The sequence below is a fragment of the Pan troglodytes genome, chromosome 3 (assembly GCF_028858775.2).
Source record: "Pan troglodytes isolate AG18354 chromosome 3, NHGRI_mPanTro3-v2.0_pri, whole genome shotgun sequence".
In the NCBI taxonomy this organism is placed as follows: Eukaryota; Metazoa; Chordata; class Mammalia; order Primates; family Hominidae; genus Pan; species Pan troglodytes.
The window spans coordinates 91,834,227-91,855,676 of NC_072401.2; the positions used below are offsets into that span (position 1 = coordinate 91,834,227).

The following is a 21,450-nucleotide window of genomic DNA, read 5'->3' on the forward strand; positions in this document are numbered from 1 at the left end:
CTCATGTCTTAAGTCCAGCAGCTATGCTAGTCACTTTCAACTGGCCAACAGAGGCATGGCATTTTTCTTTCAGTTTGGTTGTAGTGGAGTTTAGGGATTCCCAAAAAAAGGACAGAAAGCAGCAAGTTTGCTTTTACTCACCCTTTTGCAGATCCTGGATGAGCCCCCCAAAATGTCATAGGATCCTCAGGGTGTTGCTTTGCCAGCTAGAAATCTCTGTGGCTGGTGGTGCCTTTGCCCAAGTTTTGCTCAGGACCACTGGACTTGATTTGCTCACTTGGCCTGGCAGTCTGCACTCGGCTTGTACTACTGGCTCAAATCCGATGCCTGCCAATGGTGAGCCAGGCATGAAGCGGTGAGGAGTGTGTAAGCGAGTGATCCCAGGGTCCGGCCACTGTGTACAACAAGGCACACTGGCTGGGGCTGGCGGGCTGCTCCAGGTGCTGGCACAGGTACTGGTTCCCTGTGAGGCTATGGCTGGACCAGGTGTACCGCAAGTGGCTTCCACTGCAGGCACCAGGGAACACTTTGTCACCCAGCAGCTTGGAGATCCCAGGAACTGCAGAACGCCAAATAGGGTGTAAGAGCCCTGGCTCAGGGAACTCTTAGAGCTGAACTCCCCAAAGGGCCTCAACTTTTCTCCTCTTTTCTCTCTTTTTTCTTCTCCTCTTCTCGTGCTCACAACATGCTGACTAGGGGGGCATGTTTCAGCCCTGTTTGTGCCATTCAGCAGGTCCCCAGTACTTGTCTTGTTTCCAGGAAGAATGAGGTACATGGGCAACTGCAAGGTGAGCAAGGCAAAGAGGTGTTTTATTGAGCTACAGTACAGCTCTCCGGAGACCTGAAGTGGGTAGCTTCTTTCCACAGGCAGATCATCCAGATGTCTGTTCAGCTCTCAGCTGAGAGAAGACCCACAGTGGGTAGCTCCTCCCCACAGGCAGGTTGTCCTAATGTCTCTACAAGTCTGGCTGAGTCCAGGCTTTTATGGGCTTCAAAGAGGAGGAAGTGTGTGCTGATTGTTCCATGGGTGGCCATGGCTGGGCCCGGAAAAGGCACCATAATTTTCACTCTGCTCCATGCAACTGGCAGCCTGGCACCCAGGCTTCAGGCCATCCCTAGCATAAAGGTGAGGCTTCACCAGGGACCCACCTCTTTCCACCCAGGAGCCTATCTGCTTTCTGCCATCATCAACCTGCCATCCACAGCCCACAGACCCATGCCAACCTTCCGTTTGCCGTCCCTCCCATGCTTATCAGCACCCAAAGTCCAGAGGGGCTCGAGACAGCAGGGTTCTGGTGTGTCGGTGCCACCCTGAGCATGTGCATACCCAGCAGGGTCATGGCCTTGCCCAGGCTTTGTCACAACTGTGCTCCAAAATTGGAGAGGGCACCAGAATCAGGGAAATTTCAGGCAGCAGGAGCCTGCTGAGATCAGGGGAATTCCTGGGCCCTCAAGAGCTCAGGAATTCCTGAGTCCATAGCCGCAGCTGGTTTGCTGCAGCTCCTAGGAGAGCCCCTCCAACTTGTAAGGGGGCAGGGCCTCCACCTGTTCCTCCTTCCACCTGCTCCGTGGAGTGCACAGCCCCAGCTACACCTCCCACACTGCAGCCAGCATCTTCACAGCCACCACTCCACATGGACCACTGCTGCCATCAGAATGTATATTGGTGCTGCCATCTTTAGAAAATAGAGTCTGCCACAATAAGTTTTTTTTTTTGAGATGGAATCTTGCTCTGTTGCCCAGGCTGGGGTACAGTGGCACCATCTTGGCTCACTGGAACCTCCACTTCCCGGGTTCAAGCAATTCTCCTGCCTCAGTTCCTGAGCAATTGGGACTACAGATGTGTGCCACCATGCCTGGCTAATTTTTTTTTTATTTTGAGTAGAGACAGGGTTTCACCCTTTTGGCCAGGCTGTTCTCGAACTCCTGACCTCAGGTGATCCACCCACCTCAGCTCCCCATATTGCTGGGATTAAAGGCATGAGCCACCATGCCTGGCCTTGCCACAATAAGTTTTAATGGTCCTGCCAATATTAAAATGAAATCTTTAATGAACAACAAGTCATAAACCTTCTATGTGAACTACTTAGAAGGAGCAGACTACAGATGATGATGCCATTCTAATATTATGTATGGAATTTTTGTCAGTGATGAAGGACTTCACAGACCTCCAGTGGTGCTAAAGTTCTCACACATCGCTTTTTATGGAAGCTTGAAAACCACTTAACCTAGGTAGCATCTTCTGCTCTAAATGGTGGCTGTGCAATGGAGAAAATGCTGATAAAGTTTTTAATAGCTAATTTATCAGCAATAATAATTGTTTGTGACTCTGTTCTTTCTAATGCTATCTATTGTCTGCATATGTATGTGTTTATAGTATATATTATATGTTATATATGCATACATGTGTATGTGTATCTACATATATAGATAGATTGTGTATGTGTGTACATATATATAGATACAGATATAAACACAGGCAAATTCTTACAACTATACACGATCTAGTTTTAAATACACTAAAAGCTTATGTCACATTGGGAAGGAGGGAACCATAATGACAAGGTAACGTATTTTCCAGCATTAGAATTATTGAAGTATGAACTGGACATCTGTCAGAGATATTTGGAATGGGAGAGGATAGGAGTAGTAGCAATGTAGATTCAGCCATTAGGTGGGAGTTTGGAGTAGAACTCTGAGATCTTTTTATTTAATTATTAATATTAGTAAAAGTAATTCTGTCCCCCTAAAATGCTCTTTAAATTAGTTTGCTAGGGCTGGCATAACAAAAGGTATTATTGTCTTGGTGGCTTAAACAACAAACATTTATTATCTCACAGTTCTGGAGGCTAGAAGTTCAAATTCAGTGTGTCCGCAGAGTTGATTTCTCCTGATGGCTTCTTTCTGTGTCTCTAGACATCTTCTCCTGATGGTTTCTAGATGGCTTCTTTCTGTGTCTTTCATGTTTTTTCCACTATGTCTGTCTGTGTTGTAATCTCTTCTTCTTAAAAGGGCACCAGTCGTACTGGATTAGCACCCACCATAATGACAACATTTTAACTTAATTTTCTATTTATTAAAATAAATGACACTTTATTCATAATTTGTTTTACTTTACAATTAGTAGGGACTTTATAAATGCTTATTTCATGTTTGACATTCAAGAACACCATTGGCTATATCAGCTTATGTTTGAAGTAAAGGACACTTTTTTGCCAGCCCCAAACATACTAAAGTGTTTTGAGTTTTAATAATAAGATAGGTAAGCTTACAAATGGAGTTCATAACTTTTGCTATTTTTCTCTATCACTTGTGAGCTTTCACTTTTATTGTAGAAAAAAATTTCACAATGAAATATTTGTGAAAAGAACTATTCAAAAACTAAGGCAAGAAAAAGCTGAGATTAAATGGGTCAAAAATATGCAATTTCAATTATAATAGACCTGATATATTCCAACCATCTGTCATAAAATGAAAGGTTACTATTGGCACACAGCGACAAAATTACCAGAATTTGGGTGATATGAGGTAAGCCTGACCAAATTTAATATTTTCATTTACACTTTATAGTTTTGTCTGAGTTTCCAGGGTATAGTTATTTTCATCTGTTTTTCTGTGTTATATTTTAAGAAGTTTTTACTTTAGGATATTGACAGTTTTACGCAATTCCTTCACATCTTAACAAATATCTCAAGATGATATTAGCCTTAAATAATATGGTTGTACAGAATACTTTTAAATTTAAATTGTAAACTAAATTGTCTCCTAATAATTTGAAGGTCTTTGCTTTCTTCTTTTGATGGCTCTTCTCTCACACCCTTCTGTACTGTGGCTGTATTTTCTGATTTTGTAATGTGCTGAGAATTGTATTTCATCTTAATAAAGAAAATAAGTAGATATAGACTGTGACTATATATTTGAAATGAAGTGTTAACATTTCTGAATACTCTGCACTCGACTTTTTCCCCTCTAGTCCACTACACTGCTACTTCAAATAATAAGAAGCCCTCACCATTTCTCACTTTGTTTATTTCAATAGTGCTGTCAGTGGTTTCACTCAATCTTGTTCCTGTACTTAGGTGTTGCCCAGGCTATTTTTTAAAATATATAAAGCTGATCATGTTGCTCTTTGTTTAATGATTGATATCAATTCCCATTAACTTTAGGATCAAATACTAATGTTTTTAAGTTTTTAAGTTTAGAAGGTGTTTAAGGTATTGCCAATGACCTATGCCTCCAGCTCAGTCTCCCTTAACTTCTTGTGTCTTGTCTAGGCCCCAATCACATTGAATTATTTCCATTTCTCAATATATATATAACATTTTCTCATATCTCAATGCCTTTTAGCACACTCTTTCCTATGCTTGGCTAGCATCTTTTCTTTTCCCCCATACCTCACTTCACTTTTCTTCAGTCTCTCATTCATTTACCAAAGATTATTAAGTGCCTCTTTTGTGCCTGGCACTCTACTAAGTAACAGGAGTGAACAAGACTGCAGCAGTCCTACTGTTTTGATCCTGCCAGTTACTTTACTTGGCTGGCTTTTATGATTACACTTCCTAAATTGTACAATCTCCTACTACACTTTAAGTTACTGCAAGGCAAATGTTTTATGTTTTATCTTCACAAGTTCAGCACCTACTACAGTGTCTGGATATGGAATAGTTCAATTAATGCTACTAAGGAATGAATATATATGCCTGCTTTTGCTCAATGTGTACTATTTACAGTAATGATGAAATGACTTGTATCTTATCTGCTTCTTTTTTTTCATTTCTTCTTTCAATTCTGGATTAATATAATTTCATCAAAAAACTTTGTATAGGCACTAAAAGGAAATATTTACTGGTTCAGTAAATATTTACTGGTTCAGTAAATATTTACTGGTTCATTTTGGTATTTACAATACCAAAATGTCATTGTTACTTATGTATTTATCAACCAGGAAAACAGACCAGTAAAAGATATAAAGAAGTTTCTTTTGTGTATTTGTTTTTGTAACAAGTAATCAATGTATGTGATTTTGGAGACTGGTTAGGTAAGTCCAAAATATGTAGAGCTGACTATCAGGCAGAGCAGGAGGGAACTTTTGACAAGGATGGGATTTCTATCTTCAGGAAGCCTCAACTCTGCTTTAAGCCTTTTTTAACTGATTGACTCAGACCCATCCAGATTACCTAGGATAATATCACTTAAAGCTAACAGACTATGGACTTTACATGTAGAGAAGATATTTTCACAGCAACACTTGGGTTAGTATTTGAATAATTGGGGCTTGTAGCCTAGCCAAGTTGACATATAAAACAAACAAACAAACAAACAAATCAGCCAGGTATCGTGGCGTATACCTGTAGTCCCAGCTACTCAGGAGGCTGAGGCAGGCGGATCGCTTGAGCCCAGGACTTTGAGGGGTAGTGCATCATGATTGCACCTGTGAATAGCCACCAGACTCCAGCTTGGGCAAATAATAAAACACCATCTCATAAAGTAAAACAGTTATAAATAATATTTGCTAACATTTTAAAAGAATATCATTTTCCTGATATACTAAGCACTTTACATGCATTAATTCATTTAATCATCACCACAACCCAAGTGCAAGATTATTATTCATAGTTTACTAACGGGAAAACAAATGCAAAACACTCATTCTCCAGTGGAACAATAGAAAAACCATTGTTATAAGTCATTTTGAAGGACAGAGCTTAGAACCCAAAGTATTTGTATGATGAGTCAAAGTTGTGATATGTTCTGATATGGATTATTTTTTAAGAAGTTTTTACTTTAGGATATTGATAATTTTGATGCAATTCTTTCACATCTTAAAAAAATCTCAAGATGATATTAGCTTTAAATAATAAAGTTGTACAAAATACAGTCTTAAATAATGTGGTTGTAAAAGCAGGCTGCTTGATGTTTTCACAGTTTTTCTTAGAATAAAGAATTCAGATGTAGGCATATTATTGAGTATAAACAATTGAAAAAGATAAACTATTACATTTACACTATTACTTCAGAGCAGTTGATATATTTAAATGAGAATCAGCATGAAGTATGTTCAATAGCATGAGGACTAGCGAGAAATAGATCAAATTCGGGTTTTTCTGTACTCAAGCTGTGTGACCTTGAAAAGTGCAAGGACAGTAATAACAATATGCCATAGAACTTTTCTGAAGGGTAAAAACAATACAGTAAGAGTAAATGCACAGTTAGTGCAGAATTGTGTCTATCTTGTCATTTAAATGTTTGTTAAATAATGTATTCTTTTGCTAGGTTAAGCTTTATCAGCGGGTTGCTATGTGGTAGATACATGGATCCTGGATATTTGGAACAGAAAATGGAAAAGTGAACACTCTACCAAGTCAAAAGCAAATTCTTTTTTTTAAGGCTGCAATTTGCCAATTAATAGTAAACTATTTTGGTGAATTGGAGTGGTGATCTCAAATGTAATAAATATGTATAAATAAAATATAATACAAGAATATCAAAAACACATTACTTATAACTACTCTAGGCACCTTCATTCACTTAAATGTTTTAATTTTGCATGAAAGACAAAAATGCCTCTCTGATGAATCCTTGGTAGTTTTGCGAAATTTATTAAAGTATAAAATATATTGCTTTTTTATGCTTTAACAATGATTTTATAAATTAAAAAATAAAACGATAGAAATTCAGTAATTAAATAAAATTATTTTGATGTAGTCAAACTGGAGAAAAGGAGTAATTTAAAATTTTAGTGTTTAAATTTTGCATCTCAGTTTATTATGAATCTGGAAGAAACATTTTAGGGAATACAGCAATAATAGAAAGTCATTTCCTGTAATAGCATAGTTTTTGTGGTGTAATAAAAGGTTACATGACAAGGTCAGACTACTTCATTTCAAAGCTAAAAATGATTTCTACTCTGCCCTGAGGTTTGCAGATTTCTGACTGAGTGGTCCCTGGAAGGCTTGTTCATTTTGGTGTTTATATATTTAATAACTATCTAGAAATAAATAAGACTAGTGCTTATAACCAAGTTTTAGGATAAGCAATTTTTGTGACTATCAAGTATTTTTTCTTCTTTTAAAGTCCCTATTTGTATAATGAAACATCGATTTCTCAGGCCTGAATCATCCTTTTCTTATCAACTGATGGTTGCTGATACATGACTTCTACTAGGTACAGTTCCAGTAGTTGTTTAGTGACCCTGATCTTGGCCAAAAGGCCTCATCTGTCTAGAAACAAATGGGGACTTTTATTTCCCAGGTATCCTTGCTCTGACACTCTCTAGTGACAGAAGCCTAAGATGGAATATTCTGCACTTCATGCAATACATTAACAACAAAAATTGTTTTCACAGAAGAGCAAATTTCGCATATAGGTTTTTATGTTGTTGCCTCAAACTGTTATTTATATCTATGGTTGGAAATAATCGGGAAAAATGTATTATTGATTTTTCAACCCATGGATGCTGCAAGTCTATTTGAATATGGAATGGCTTGACACTGTCTCATGTTTTTTATATTACATTATAATTGTCTGCTGTTCCATAATTAACCTTTATAAAATTTATATGTGAATAAAATTTTTTATGCATTAACTTTTTAAGTGCAATTAAATAATGGAGTAATTAAAACTTGAGTGTTTCTGTTTGTTGTACTCAGTTTTTATATTTGATTCAAATATCACATCAGCAGTATCCATTTTGTTTTCGAGATGGGGTCTCGCCCTGTGGCCAGGCTAGAGTGCAATGGTGTGATCTCGGCTCACTGCAACCTCCAACTCCCTGGATCAAGTGATTCTCCTGCCTCAGCCTCCCAAGTAGCCGGGATTACAGGCACGTGCCACCACGTCCAGCTAATTTTTGTATTTTTATTAGAGACAGGCTTTCACCATGTTGACCAGAATGGTCTCAATCTCTTGACCTTGTGATCTACCCACCTCTGCCTCCCAAAGTGCTGGGATTACAAGTGTGAACCACCGCCTCTGCCTCCCAAAGTGCTGGGATTACAGGTGTGAACCACCGTGCCCAGGCAGCACTTTCCGTGTTCTTTTTTTTTTTTTTTTTGAGGTGCAGTCTTGCTCTGTCACCCATACTGCAGTGCAGTGGCCTGATCTCGGCTCACTGCAACCTCAGCCTCCACGGTTCAAGCAATTCTCCTGCCTCAGCCTCCTGAGTAGCTGGGACTACAGACGCATGCCACCATGCCTGGCTAATTTTTTGTATTTTTAGTAGAGACAGGGTTTCACCATCAGTTTTTATTTCTTTTCTCTACTTTCATTTTCATTGGCAAATTTTTTCCTTACCTGGTCTATTTTTTATAAAATGTCACATAAATTAATCACGGGGAGACAAGGAAGCAATGCAAGTACACATTATTATTTATGTGCTTGAACTGAATAAGTAATGCCTAGTTATCAATAATTGACAGAATTTGAAAGAAGTGATGTGTGTGTGTCACTGATCATGATGTACCTCTTTTATTTACATAGTGGTTTGTGTACTGAAGTGCTAGTAAGGAAGTTTGTACTTTATACAATTACTCACAGTTGATATACCATGTGAACTTCAATTTGAACCCTGTTTTTGGGGAGTAACTGATGTTATTTAACTAAATCATGTAAGTGAAGTTTTTGCATATTAGAACCATGTAAAAAGAGGACTGAATATACAGTATATATATTCAATTTCGTTCATTATCAGGAATATATAAATTGAAGTAACAATGTCATACTGCACTACACACTTAAAAGAATGGCTTTGGTAGGCAGAATTCTAAGATGACACGTGACTCCAGCCCTTAATTTTTATTTACTGGGAAGATGATAGGGCATCACTGCTGTGATTATCAGTTGGCAAAAAGGATTTTGCAGATGTAATTAAGGCTACTAATAAGTTGACTTTCAGTTAATCAGAAAGGAGATAATCTGGGTAGGCCTCACATGAGCCCTTTAAAAGCAGAAAGAATGTTTTCTCCCTAGTTGGTAGCAGAAGAAGAAATCAGAGATATTTAAAGCATGAGAGGGCTTCAATGTGAAGGATGTTCCCCACTGCTGAGATGGATGGGCCATAGGCCATGAACCTGTGAGTAGCCCTAGAAGCTCAGAGTGGTCCCTAGTCACAACAGCTAGCAAGGTAAAAGGAGACTTGAATCCTGCTACTGGAAGGAGGTAAATTCTGTTAACCTGAGTAAGTCTGGAAGTGGATTATTCACACAGAGACATTAGATAAGAGCCCAGACTCATTGATACCTTGATTTTGGCCTTGTAAGACCCTAATCAGGGAACCCAGTTGAGCCCATCTGGACTTCTGATCTCTAGAACTGTGAAATGATTAATGGATATTGTTTTAAGCTCCTAAGTTTGTGTTAATTTTTTATGCTGCAATAGAAAATTAATATAATATTAAAACTTTAATAAGAAAAAAGTGACAAAACCAAGTGTTGGTGTGGATGTGAAACAACTGAAACTCTTTCTCTATTGTTGGTAATGCAAATTAGTACAGACAGTTCTGAGTTGTATTTGGCAGTGACTACTAAAGCAGAACATAAAACATGACTATATCCTAGAAACAATTACAGCTTATTGATATTTTTCCAATATAAATATGTTTGCGCACTGTTTAAAAAAGTACAAGAATGTTCATAGACAATTGAAATAGCCCCAAACTGAAAATAGCTTGTGTTCATTATTAACGAAATGCATAAATAAATTGTGGTATATTCACCAGTGGAAAGCCACACAGCTATGAGAATGAACCAGCTACTACTAGACATAGATGAATCTTATAATCACACATTGAATGAAATAAAAAACACATAAAAGAATATGCGTGGGCCGGGTGCAGTGGCTCATGTCTGTAATCCCAGCACTTTGGAGGTGGAGGTGGGCGGATCATGAGATCAAGAGATCAAGACCATCCTGGCCAACATGGTGAAACCCCGTCTCTACTAAAAAATACAAAAATTAGCTTGGCATGGTAGCGCGCCTGTAGTCCTAGCTACTTGGGAGGCTGAGGCAGGAGAATCACTTGAACCCAGGAGGCGGAGGTTGTGTTGAGCTGAGATCATGCCACTGCACTCCAGCCTGGGTGACAGAGCGAGACTCCTTCTAAAAAAAAAAAAAAAAAAAAAAAAAAAGGGACCTGGCCAGTGGCTCATGCCTGTAATCCCAGCACTTTGGGAGGCTGAGGCGGGTGGATCTCGAGGTCAGGAGTTCAAGACCAGCCTGGCCAACCTGGCGAAATCCCATCTCTACTAAAAATACAAAAATTAGCTGACATGGTGGCGGGCGCCTGTAATCCTAGCTACTTGGGAGGCTGAGGCAGGAGAATGCCTTGGACTTGGGAGGCGGAGGTTGCAGTGAGCCAAGATCATGCCACTGCACTCCACTCTGGGAGACAGAGCGAGACTCTGTCTCAAAAAACAAAACAAAACCAAACAAACAAGAAAAGAATATGCTCACAAAAGAATATGATCCCATTTGTGTAAAGGTCAGAAATAGGCAAAACTTAGTTATGGTTCTATAAATGATGATAATGGTTAAGTTCAGAGGTTCCAGTAGTGTTTGGGAAGGGGTACCACAGGAGGATTTAGGGTGCTGGTGATGCACTGTTTATTGATCTTGATGCTGACTTAGCAGGTGTGGTCATGTTGCAAAGATTCATTTAACTGTTTATCTATAACTTGCACACTTTTCATTCTTTGATGAAAAGCTTTTTTAGAGAAGGACTATAAACTGTTGGCAATACCTTTCCCACCCTGGGATTTAAAAAAGAAAAATTGCCCAAGGTCATATAGCTAGTGAGTGAAAAGACTTAGAGCAGAAAATATTTAAGGATAATTTAATAATTAATGTTTTATTAGAATTAGATCTTTTATTAGACTAAATATAGAAAGAGGAAAAAGGAGAAGTGAGACTAGTTCATAAATAATTTTGACATTTACAATTCCTCGGTTTTTTTGAACAGTTTGCCGGGAGGACTCATATCACTCTGTCGTCTCATGTGCCGCAGTAGTTCTTACTCCTATGGAACCAACGATAGAAATGAAGAAAAGAGAAGAACCAGAATTTCCTGAGCCTTCCAAACAGTGAGTTGTTCATTTAATTTTTCAAGGCCTTGTAAAATCAATTAGATAACTGATAAGAAAATGTGATTTATAATAAATGTGTTAATATTAGTATAAAGAAAGAAGAAATAAATTTTGTGGGTTAAAAATCATCTATTCTATATCATCTTAATGAATAACTTCTGTGTCTCCTAACTTCATGTCTTTGAACCATGTGTCATTCAAGTTTCATTTTGTTACCTTATCTTAAGGACATGGGCAAGTAGGCTGATGTATTTTATTTCCCTACTCTGTGATTGTGGGTACACTGTTCTTGGATTGCTTACTATATAAGCTGTAGGCTTTAATGATATAAAATGAAATCAGTTTTTAATATAAAGTTTTTAAAGTTGGTTTGCATTTTTATAAGGAATGTAAGTTATTATTTTAAAATATTTTTACTAAATTAGAACAAATTTGAACTTTATACTATTCTGGTGTTTTCATATTTTTTCCATTTAAACAGTTCAAGCTTTAATTTAAATTAAAATTGGATCTTCTATTATATAAATGATAAACTTGTACTCTTATAATGACTAAAGAGGCTTAAGTTCATGATGATAAATGTAAGCTTATGTAGATGTCAAATATTAAATAAATGGGGATGATTTCTGCTTATATATTAAATACATGAAAAGGAAAAAACCTGCTGAGTATTTTTCAGTGAGAAATAGTATCATGCCTCCTTTAAGGTTTCAGGTTAGTGATTAGGTGATATAAGGGGCTGCCAAGGATTTTGGGCTGACCACAGTAGGAGTAAGGCGGAAGATATATCTTGATGTACCTACCATTTTTCTCCATTGGATTACACTGTGTTATAGTTATTTGCTTCTTGTATGTCTTTTTACTAGATAATAAGCTCTTAACGCATAATTGTGCTTGATACTGTTTGTGAATAGGGCAATGTATAATTTGATTGCATGAAGATATTCAGTATTAATATTCTCATTATAGAAGGAAGAAACACTGACCAATTTAGAAAATAATGATTTTAATTCAGTTTTAATACAATCTAAAAGTCAGATAATTTAACTGCTTTTCATATAGTCTTAATTTTTAAGTTCCAAAAGCCATTTTTGTCTAATAGATAATTGCATCATGTTTGCCAATTGAATTATATTAGAAAGCTCAAATGTGTTTTCCTGCAAAACACACACACACACTTCCTTATCTTTTATTTAGGGTGATATCACCACTCTCTTTGTTAGTATTATGTGAAATGATATTGAGAAAGGACCTGAAATCTAATAATCCATAAAGTTCTAGTTATGTTGACCATTCCATAGCTTCAGCTATCAACGTTATGGGTGACTTATGGTTATATATTCTTTTCATGAAGGCTCTTCTGAATGCAAATGTAATATTTAAAGTTGTTCATCAGACTTGTCTAACTAGGCATCCTACCGAAGTGTCATGCAGGTTGAATGTCCCTTATTCAAAATGCTTGGGAGCAGAAGTGTTTCAGATTTCAGATTTTTTCAGATTTTGCAATATTTGTATTATATTAGCTGAGCATCCTAAATCCAAAAATATGAAATTTGAAATGGAACATGAGCATTTTCTTTGATTGTCAAGTTAACACTCAAAAAGTTTCAGATTTTAGAACATTGGGATTTTCAGGTTTGGGATCTTCAGTCTGTTGTAAATATGTCTGAAAACAAATTAATAATCTCCTCTAAGTACTCCGTAAATTCTCAAGTTGTTCCATATTTAAGTAAAGCTACCATCATTTTTCTTTTTTTAAAATCTTGGTATGTTTTCTTCCTCACATCTCATATTCAATCAGTTATCAATTAGTTGATTAATGTCTCCATTATATTTTCTTATTTCAGCAGACCTGGAAGGTATATATATCCCATATTTTAAATATTTCCTAAAATATATCTTCAGTTATGATCTTAATGATGCCATCTATCAAATGGAAATTGTTTCTGTCCTACATACCTCACACTGTTATTTTGAGAATTAAAAGATAGGTGTGAACATATGGCAAGAACAGAGTACAAATGCAAACACAGTGATTAACTCAAAACTCTTGTTTGCCAGTGACAGAAGCCAAACGCTAACTGGTTTCAGAAAAAAAGAATCAATAGTGCTGGTGGTTATTGGCTCATGTAATTTATAAAGTACAAAGGTAGCAATTTCTTCAAGTACAGTTTTGGTTCTCAAATGATATCATCAAGGGTCATTCTCTCTATCTACATCTTTTTTGCTTGACTCTTCTGTCTGGGCTTTTCATTTTCTGGGAGGTTCCTCTAGTGGTGATATTGCTGCCTTCAGCAGCCACTGGGATTGATTTTCGTTTTCTCCACAAATCCAGTGGAAGGAGATAATTTCTCATTCCTTTTAATCAAAGCAAAAAAAAAAAAAAAACACCCAGATATGAGCATCATTGGATTGGCTTTGACTAGCTTGGCTTGTTTGACATGGCAATTCTGAAACAATCACTAGATCCAAAAGTATTTGGTGGCGATTGACTAGATAATTTGTTGATGTTGCATGACAAGCCCTGGAACACAGAATGAAATTTAGAGGGGAAAGGTGATTCCACAATTGACATACTGGTGATATTGATAAAAGAAGGCAGAGATAGATGAGGTGTCAAAATAATGAATGTTCCATATAGGTAATAATATTATTATCACCATTAATTTTAAAAGTCAGAATTCTTTATTATATTTGAATCATAAATATTGAAATACTGAAATATAATGCATGTATCTTTATTTCTTATTTTAAATGATTTTTTACCTACTTAATTTTATTTTATGTTATTTGTTCTGGGTGTGCTATTGAGAGGCAGTATAACACAGTGGTTAGGAATCCAGGCATTGGGCAGATTCTTTCCCCCCAACCCCCACCAATTTTCTTAACCCCTGGGCACTGTGGCTTGCACCTATACTCTCAGATACTCACAAGGCTGAGGGGAAAGGATCATTTGAACCCAGGATTTTGAGACTGCAGAGAGCTATGACCATGCCACTGCCTTACTCCAGCTTGGGTGACAAAGCAAGACTGTCTCTAAAAGAAATAATAAATAAATAAGCTTCTTAACCTTAGTTTGTTTCTTTTTAATATGGGAGATACTTTACCTCATAATGCAATGCCTAAAACATAATAGAGATGCAAGAACATATAAATTTTGTAATTTTTTTGCAACATATATATTTGTTAAATAGCCACATCAACTGTTTATAAATGGTGTTACTAAAGCCCTTATGATATCAGTTTTGTGTATTTTGGATTTCCTATAAGAAAAAAAAATACTAGATAGGGCTGGGCGTGGTGACTCACACCTGTAATCCCACACTTTGGGAGGCTGAGGCGGGCGGATCACTTGAGGTCAGGAGTTTGAGACCAGCCTGGCTAACATGGTGAAACCCTGTCTCTACTAAAAATACAAAAAAATTAACCAGGCATGGTGGCAGGCACCTGTAATCCCAGCTACTTGCAAGGCTGAGGCAGGAGAACCACTTGAACCTGGGAGGCAGAGGTTGCAGTGAGCTGAGATTGTGTCACTGCACTCCAGTCTGGGTGACAAGAGCAAAACGCCATCTCAAAAAAAAAAAAATAGTAGACATAAAATAATCACCTGCCAATATAATACTAATGCTGAAAGTTGAGACACTGTCTTTGGATAACAAATATTTCTTTTTAATTTAGGATGGAATTACTTCTTTAAGTAAATTTTCCCCTTGAATTTTACAGTCTTCACATATAAATTCATAAATCATTGAGTCTTTGAAATATAGGATTCATAGAGTCATCTGATTCAGAACCCAGTAAATTCATTGCTAAGAATAACTGAAATAGTCATCTCAGAATATGTAAGATTGTACATAAGAAAGAATATGTAATATATAATTACATCACTTTAGAAGGTAAGAAACATTTTATGACTGAGATATTTGTATTATCTAACCAATGTTTAGTTATATTCTGATGATAAATATTTTACTTTTGACTTTTTTATTAAATATTCTCATGTATTTATTAGTTTTTAGACATTTGATAAGGAGAAACAAGAATTAGGAACTCCTACTAGGAATGAAGTATAAATTTTTCAGCATAGCAAGTGATAGGGAGAAACTAACTAAATCGTTAAGAAGGAAAGCTACATTGCTCATTACAGTGGCAGAGGACCAGAGCTTTCCACTTCCTGCAATATCTAAAATTCATCTTAATTCAGAAAACAAAGGTGGGGATTTTACTTCACTTCTGAGTTTAGTTTGGTATGTAACTCAGAATACCATGGAAAGGATAAACTTTTTTAAAAATAGAATAATCTATGTAATCCAAAAAGAGTGTACAATTTTCAAATATTTAATCATAAGCATAGAATGCTGGGGTCAAAGCTTTGAGAGTGACTGTTCACAATAGTCGAGTCATGAAATCAACCTAAGTGCCCTCAACAGATGGTTGGATAAAGAAAATGTGGTATATATACACCATAAAAAAGAGTGAAATCATGTCTTTTCAGCAACGTGGATGGAGCTGGAGGTCATTATCCTAAGTGAAATAACTCAGAAAATCAAATACCACATATCCATACTTAATAATTGGGAGCTAAATAATGGGCACACATGGACATACAGAGGGGAATTATAAATTTATAAAAATCCTACTGTTAAAAGTATAACCAAATATCCAGCTACACTCAGCATGTTCCTCAAAACTCTACATTTCTCAAGTCAGTTCTGTGTAAATGAGCATTTCATGAAATGTACATAGAACTCAAACTCTGAAGAGAATGAAAGAATAACCATGATTGGCTTTGGATTATATTTTGTATTAATACTTTTTTAGAAATATGCTTGTTGAAATGCAAATATTCTGTACATACCATAACTCAATGTCTGAATGAAGGGATTTTTGTGACCATTGTAAAGTTAGAAATGCAGAGGTAAAAGAAAAATTATTCTATTACTTCTTTGTCCATTTCCAAATTTTTATATTATTTTATATAAATAAATCTAACCTTAGGAATAGATTTGATTTATTGTTTACTCTTGCATAGATGAAGCATTACTTAAGCATATTGTCATTCACTCCAAGTTTCAATACCTCTTTGTAATGCTTCAGTTTCTTGTCATGAAGTAGGTTCTGTAAGCTCCTTCTGAAAGGTAACAGACATTATCATTTAGTACAAACGTCTCATTTTTAAAGAATTGCTAACACTAACCTATTTTATTCTTAGAGGGTACTTAACACACAGGCTTAAAGTTTTGTCAGCTCTTTTTGTTTATTTATCTGAATGAATAGTATATGTTAGATTTGGAACAGTTAAGTACTCTCTCTAAGGTCACCTCTTTAGACTCTCTAAAGTTGTTACACAAACTCTGTAGTTATATTGGAGACACATCAAAGAATAATATTACTAGCTGATCCCCAATTTTCCTTAACAATCTTCAGGAGAACATATTTATTTATGCTTTTAGGCAGATGTTTATTTGTTAATTTATCAAAAATGGGTAATTCTTCAGTGTCTGCTTTGTTTTTGGCACTCTGCATAGTGCTAGGGATTTTGTGTTGAAAAGCAGGTGAAATCCCTTCTGTATTAAAAATACAAAAATTAGCTGGGCGTGGTGGCGCACGCCTATAGTTCCAGCTACTCGAGAGGCTGAGGCAGGAGAATCACTTGAACCCGGGAGGTGGAGGTTGCAGTGAGCCGAGATTGCGCCACCGCACTCCAGCCTGGTGACAGAGCAAGATTCCGTCTCAAAAAAAAAAAAAAAAAAAATGCAAAAGTGTAGCTGTGGCTATAATGTAGACGTGTATCTCATTATAAGGGCTGTAGTAAGAAGTTGTAACATAGCCAAGGAGGTCAGGTAAAACGTCCCTGAGGAGGTGACTCTCGAGCTAACATCCACAGGCTATTAGTTAACTAACTGAAAAAACAAAATAGCTTCTTAAAGTGTTCTGTGATGGATGGGAGTGTGGAGAAATTGAAGGAAGGCTCGTGGGAGGAAAAGGAAGCCAAATCATGTTAGCAGGGCCAAGTGACATGGTTAGATTTGCCTTTTGAAAACTTTCTCTTTGTTTGTTATAGAGAACAAATTAGATGTGGTTGGGGTAATGGTGAAATGGAGCCGACTTGGGAGAGCCAATTTGATAGCAGTTCTCCCCAGCTCTAGATTCAGTGATTTCACAGTGAAAGTTTGAAATCAGCCATGGTGGGTGTATTTACATCATAGCATTGGGAAATTCTATAAATAAGGACTTTCCTCCTCCCCTGGAGAGCTAGTTAAATATTTATCAGCACATTAGTAAATGGAGGATAGACTGAGTGGCTACAGTGAGAACATTTAGGTGATTGCTGATAGTAGCTTGCACTAGGTTGCTGGCATTGGGGATGGAGAAATGTGAAAAGAGAACTGTGTCAATATGTATTTATGAACCTTGGCAAGTTAAATATAGTTATTAAACTAATAACTTATAATACATTACTAAGTATTTGCAATAAGGATGAAAATGAGAAATTATCTTTATTACTAATTGTAATTATGTTAAATATATAATATTGTGAAAATCCTAACATGTTATCTTGAATTAGTAATAGTTTAATGAATGGAGAGTCATGATATTCTTTTAATTTATGTTGAGTATTATATCAATTGAACTATAAGTGTAACATGCACACACACACACACATAAATGCACTTTGCATAAAATTCCTGTCTGAATCATTGTCATTGATTTTCACTGAAAATGTCCACAATATAAGTAAATTCCACTTAGGTTCTTATGTAAATTCTTATGATTCTTTACTAACAATTTTCCTTCATTTACCCTCCATCACTTCGTGCTTTCAAATTCTTCCATTTAAAAAATTCAATACTGAGGCATGGCTAGGATAAATATCAGGATAATACTATGATTAGGAAACAGCCTTCTTCCTCATGCAGGCATTCAAAAGAAACGGCTAGTGTTTCATGATTTTGGTCAACTCAAGGGTGGAAACAGCATCTGAGGAGATCAGTGAGGAGATAAGATTTCCATGGTGAAAGCTGTTGCCTAAATATAGGTCTCTTCCACAGCTTTTGGAGGAAGTTAGGGATGGGAGGAGAAACTTTCTAACCTCAAGTCTATAGTGGATTTTCAGAAGAATCATTCAGTGCTTCAAATGTGTTCTCTGCAGTTGGAAGCACAAGGGACAGATGTGGATTCATGCCTGAGAAACTTAAGCAGACTGCCCAGAAAACCTCGAGGGTGAAAAATCGCTGGCCAGCTGTGAAAGCAGCACCATCTAGGACTCTAGTTAGTCAGGGAGGCTGTAGTGTTTTTGTGAATTATCTGGAAGATGAGGATACCCCCATAAAGAGGGGCAAAGGACTCTCATGCACCCATGACTAGGGAACTACAGAATACTGGCCCAGAAGGAGACCTTTGAAAAGATCACTTGTGGGCCAATTTGCTAGTCTCTAAAGCCAATTAAATCTCCTTAAAGCTCCTCTGACCGGGTACCACCACCCGCTACCTTTCACCCTGGTAGCAGGGATACATTAGCTGTACCACTGAGGAAATTTAATCTTCCGGGGTCAGCTTTACAGTGGGCCCCACATAAAGCCCTAGAAGCAATCCTGGAAATTTTTACTTCTTTTCTCGTGTGTGTGTGTGTGTGTGTGTGTTTTGAGATCCCTCCAGATTTCATAAACTTCAGGGCTCACATAACCTGGATTTATCCCTTTGTACCATTGCCTTTAGATCTGGGCACTCAGGATTCTTGCCTTAGGCCCTGCATGTGAGAGAACTGTGTCACATCCCTTCTCCAGCTGCTTCCCCTTACATAAGATGCGTTTCCCGAAAGCCAACAGCTCCCACCACTAGGAGACTATGCCTTCACCACTCACTCTGTCCAGAAATCGCTGCTCAAATGGCCCTAGGTCCTACCCTCTGGAGGACCACATAATGCACAACCCATGGGCTGCGGAGGAACAGTCAATCACTGGTAGTGGTGGACAGAGCTTAGAGGGTCGGTGGGGGCATTTACCTTTCTGACTGCCAGGCCTTGGTGGAAAGGCAGCCGGCTAGATGTTTTGTCAACTATGCTGTATTACTGGTACCTTGTGAAAGGACTGATTGCCATCAATCTTCTGTATTTTTTTTTTATCATCTCTATTCAACCTTTTGGAAAGATATGAGCTCATTATTCGCTGGTTTATATATATTAAAAAAAACTAAAGAAGGTTTTCAAACGTCAAGAACCAATAGATTTTAATATGAAAAATAAGAATGTTTAAAAATTCCCAGAGAAACTGCTGCCCTTGATTGACAGTGTTGTTATTTTATCTCTCTGCTGTTTATTGCTCCTTAGTGAGTCATAATATTTGGTCCCTTGTGCAGTTACCCTGTCAAGGCAAGAAATCCTATTGTAACGTTTGCATCTAGTTTGACAACCCTTCTTTGTACATTGAGCACACAAATGCTATTTTTCAGATAAGTTGGGACAACCCGATAATATGACTGAAGTGTTTCAGCTCACCAGTGCAGTACAGTTATCATTGTACTCTTTATAGAGTACTATAAATACAGATTTGTCAGATCACTGAAAAAGATTGCAGGTGCATCACCATTGTTTTGAAAGTAGCTCTTATGTGTGCAGAAAAAGCATGGTGCCAACTTTCAATTCCCCCTGCTAACCTCATCCCATGAAAAAAATCGATCTGCAAATATATAAGATATTTTATTTGAATGTGTTCTATAATTTAGGTTTTAGTATAAGTCTTCTAGTAATACTATAAATAAATGCTATATAATCCAATATTGATTTTCTACTTTTCCCCTTCCAGGGGAGACTGACTAGCAGAAAAAGCAGAAACTTTGAAATCTGAAACATCTCATCTCTATTTGGCAGTTAGATGACATGGAGCAAGGAGCGGGTACTACTGTTATTGAAGTCAAGTATTCTTATATATATAATAAAGACAATAGCACCTGCTTTGTAAGGTCATTGTGAAAGTATTCAGTTTTCAAAGTAAAGCAGGTAGAATCATGCTGGGCACCAAGAGGAAGCACAATAAAAACTACCAGATTTAATATCTCTTGAATGAGGAAGTTGGGCATAAGAATAAGGGATTGGATCTCTAAGAATACATAATGTTCTACGGCATTTATGCTTTTAGATATTTCCTCAAATTTGCCTATTCACAATATGTGATTATTTGCCCATTTTTAAAAGAAAGTATTATCTTTTTTTTCCTCTGGTAGATTAAGCCCTTTTACAACAAATGTTTCCTGGTTTTTTTTTTTTATCTTCTATTTTACTTAGAATAGCAATAACTAGTAGGTACTAAAAAAATACCTGAGAATTGGTTAATTTTTATTTACTTTTGAGGTAAAACACATTTTCTTTTATTTAGAAGGTAGAACCAACCATGATAGTTGTCCAACATTATCAAATTTTTAAAAATTAGATATGAATAGAGCATATTTACTGTTAATATTTTAATATTAACATATTTAACATTTGAATAATTAATATTGAAAATATCACAGGGAATTAAAACAGCAATTTTTTCATCAGTATTGAAAAGAAAGATCTGAAAACTTGAAGTCTAGAAACCTGATTGCCAGCCCTGGAAAAGTGCTATGTTTTGCTGCATGCTAATTCTCTTAACTGTGAAACAAACATTAGCAACACAGTGAAATACTAATGAGCAAAAGTCTGGGAATGCCTGTTGTAAAATGTGAAGTAGCATACCTTACTTCTTTGTTTTATAGGGGTATCTAAAATAAACATTCATTAATATTTTTAATTCTTTGAGTTAAAGGGTTCCCCTGATTGATGGAAAAATCAAAGTACTTGTAGACAGATTGATTCCTGCCTGTTTCTATAATATTTGAACACCTCTATTATAGTACTCATTAGACAGAATTACAATTGCCTATATTCTTCATTCTCTCTCACTAGATATTAAAGACAGGTATTTTTTGAAGGACAGATGTTTCTATCATTTTCTTTTTGAAATATTGTGTGTGTAGGATGAAATTTTACATTGTAAGCATAATTACGTGTTGAATTTATAAATTAGGGTTGTAAACTATTGTTTAAATCTATTCTTTAAAATAATAAATTGGTTTATTCAGTAACACTTAAATGTAGTTAATATTAGGCACCATGCTGTAATCTAAGCTTTGCAAACACGTATCCATTTAATCTTCCCAACAAGGTTATATGTTGTTATTATCTGCAAGCTACAGGTCAGACAACAAAGGCACATGGAGATTAAGTAACTTGTCCAGGATGACAATTTAAAAAAAGAATAAATTGTACTTTCTTTCTTTCTTTTTTTTTTTTATTTTTTTGGAGATGGAGTCTTGCTGTGTTGCCCAGGCTGGAGTTCAGTGGCGCAATCTC

The 21,450-nt window shown here is 36.5% G+C and overlaps 1 protein-coding gene across 26 annotated transcripts in view; it reads left to right on the forward strand.

Moving 5' to 3' along the window:
* CCSER1 (coiled-coil serine rich protein 1) overlaps positions 1-21,450 on the forward strand; it is a 1,481,066-nt gene that overhangs the window by 330,833 nt on the left and 1,128,783 nt on the right. For all 26 annotated transcript variants that reach the window (XR_010156641.1, XR_010156643.1, XR_010156642.1 and 23 more), the window contains one exon: positions 10,955-11,075. Coding sequence is in view for 23 of the 26 variants with exons in the window: in XM_016951876.3 (XP_016807365.2) it covers positions 10,955-11,075 (121 nt within the window). In the remaining 3 variants the exon portion in view is untranslated. The remainder of the gene's footprint in view (positions 1-10,954; positions 11,076-21,450) is intronic.